Below are 1,650 nucleotides of genomic sequence, written 5' to 3' on the forward strand. Positions count from 1 at the left end.
ACGAATACACAGCAGCCAACAACCGACACTTTCAGAGACTTTTAAAAGGAAAGAGAAACTGCCCCAGAACAGTGAAAAGGCCAAAAACATAACAGCCAAGATAGCTGAATTCATCGCGTTGGATGACCAGCCGTTATCTGTTACTTTGTTTTTCTCTGAATGCATTGCATAAAGATCGGATCGGGAAAAATCGGTATCGGCAGATTGTCAAAATCCAATGATCGGAATCGGATCGGGAGCAAAAAAAGGTGATCGGGACATCCCTATATGAGTTGATGATGAACATCTAGTACACGTAATAACAAACATTCAAAAGATGTACTAGCTGAAAGTCTTCAGACAGTAACTCAAATAACGTGGATATCTACCGTGTATACAATAATTAAGACATGAACTAGTTAAAGCTGCATTAACATGTTTTTGGCCACTTGGGTTCAACAGAGCTGAAAACACAACATTTCAGAATGACGATCATTTGAAATGTTTTTGTTGCCCCTCCATCACGAGAGCCGTAATAATAATAATAATAATAATAATAATAATAATAATAATAATACATTACATTTATAAAGCGCTTACAAGCAAGTAAAAAAAAAAAAATAAATAATAATAATAATACTACTGGAATAACACAACGTTTGCAAACCAGAAAAATAAAACAATAAGTTGAAATACACTCAAATATCTCTTTGAGTTGGGGGATCTGTAGAGTCGTAAAAATATTGATGTGTGCAGCTTTAACAAAAGTGGAGGGGTCTGCTTTTTCCCTAATGTCTTTTTCTTTGGAGTGACAATCATCATGAAGTTGAAAACCCTCTTTAAAGCAGTATAAATGTCAAATACCAAAAATGTTATATGGACAGAAGATAGACTGTGACATAGAGCTTCAATACTTCAATGTGGAATAATGACCAGGAAATGTAGAGCAGAATATTTCAGAATATCTAACACATATTAAAGCTCAGGTATACTCGTGATGTGCTCACCTGCAGCAGAGCAGCAGCCAGGTAGACGGACATGAAGATGGGCGTCAGCGTGGTGTGTCCGCTCTTCATCAGGTGGATGGTGTAGAGGAAGATCAGGTGACCCGGGACCACCAATAGGAGCAGCACCTGAGCAGAGCGGTGATTGGCTCCTGGGAAAATAAAAAAGGTTCATCAATTACCTCATAATTATCTTGTTTACATCGTTTTACCTCAATTACAACACTCGTTTTTAACAAACGTTCTTTACTGATTACTGGATTCAATTTATTATATTCTGAATTGTTTCTGTTTGTTTCCAAGTATGAAAAGAACAGAAAGTAAGAAGAAGCATTTTTCAGGCTGTGAACTGACTTCACAATTTAAGATTTCAAGATCTTAATTCTTTAAAAATGTAAAGACAGCGATATCAATTCAGAAATTGAAATCCAGACCTCATAGGAGTACCATAACAACAAAATAATACATCTGTAAAAGAATAAGGACGATGAATGGGAAAACATAAAGAAAAACAAATGAAAAAATGTGATAAATAAAGTAGGGCTCTCAAACAATTACAATTTTTAATCAGATTAATCACAGCTTAAAAATTAATTAATCATGATTAATCACCATTCGAACTATGTCCAAAATATGCCATTTCTTTATATTGTTGTGGGAATGGAAA

At 35.0% G+C, this 1,650-nt stretch overlaps 1 protein-coding gene across 1 annotated transcript in view; it reads right to left on the bottom strand.

The window, feature by feature from the left end:
- LOC104949788 (solute carrier family 41 member 2-like) overlaps positions 1–1,650 on the bottom strand; it is a 14,780-nt gene that overhangs the window by 10,517 nt on the left and 2,613 nt on the right. Inside the window, exon 3 of the mRNA XM_010776193.1 lies at positions 987–1,135. Within this exon, the coding sequence (XP_010774495.1) occupies positions 987–1,135 (149 nt within the window). The remainder of the gene's footprint in view (positions 1–986; positions 1,136–1,650) is intronic.

Source organism: Notothenia coriiceps, unplaced genomic scaffold (genome assembly GCF_000735185.1).
Source record: "Notothenia coriiceps isolate Sejong01 unplaced genomic scaffold, NC01 NC01_scaffold00016819, whole genome shotgun sequence".
NCBI lineage: Eukaryota > Metazoa > Chordata > Actinopteri > Perciformes > Nototheniidae > Notothenia > Notothenia coriiceps.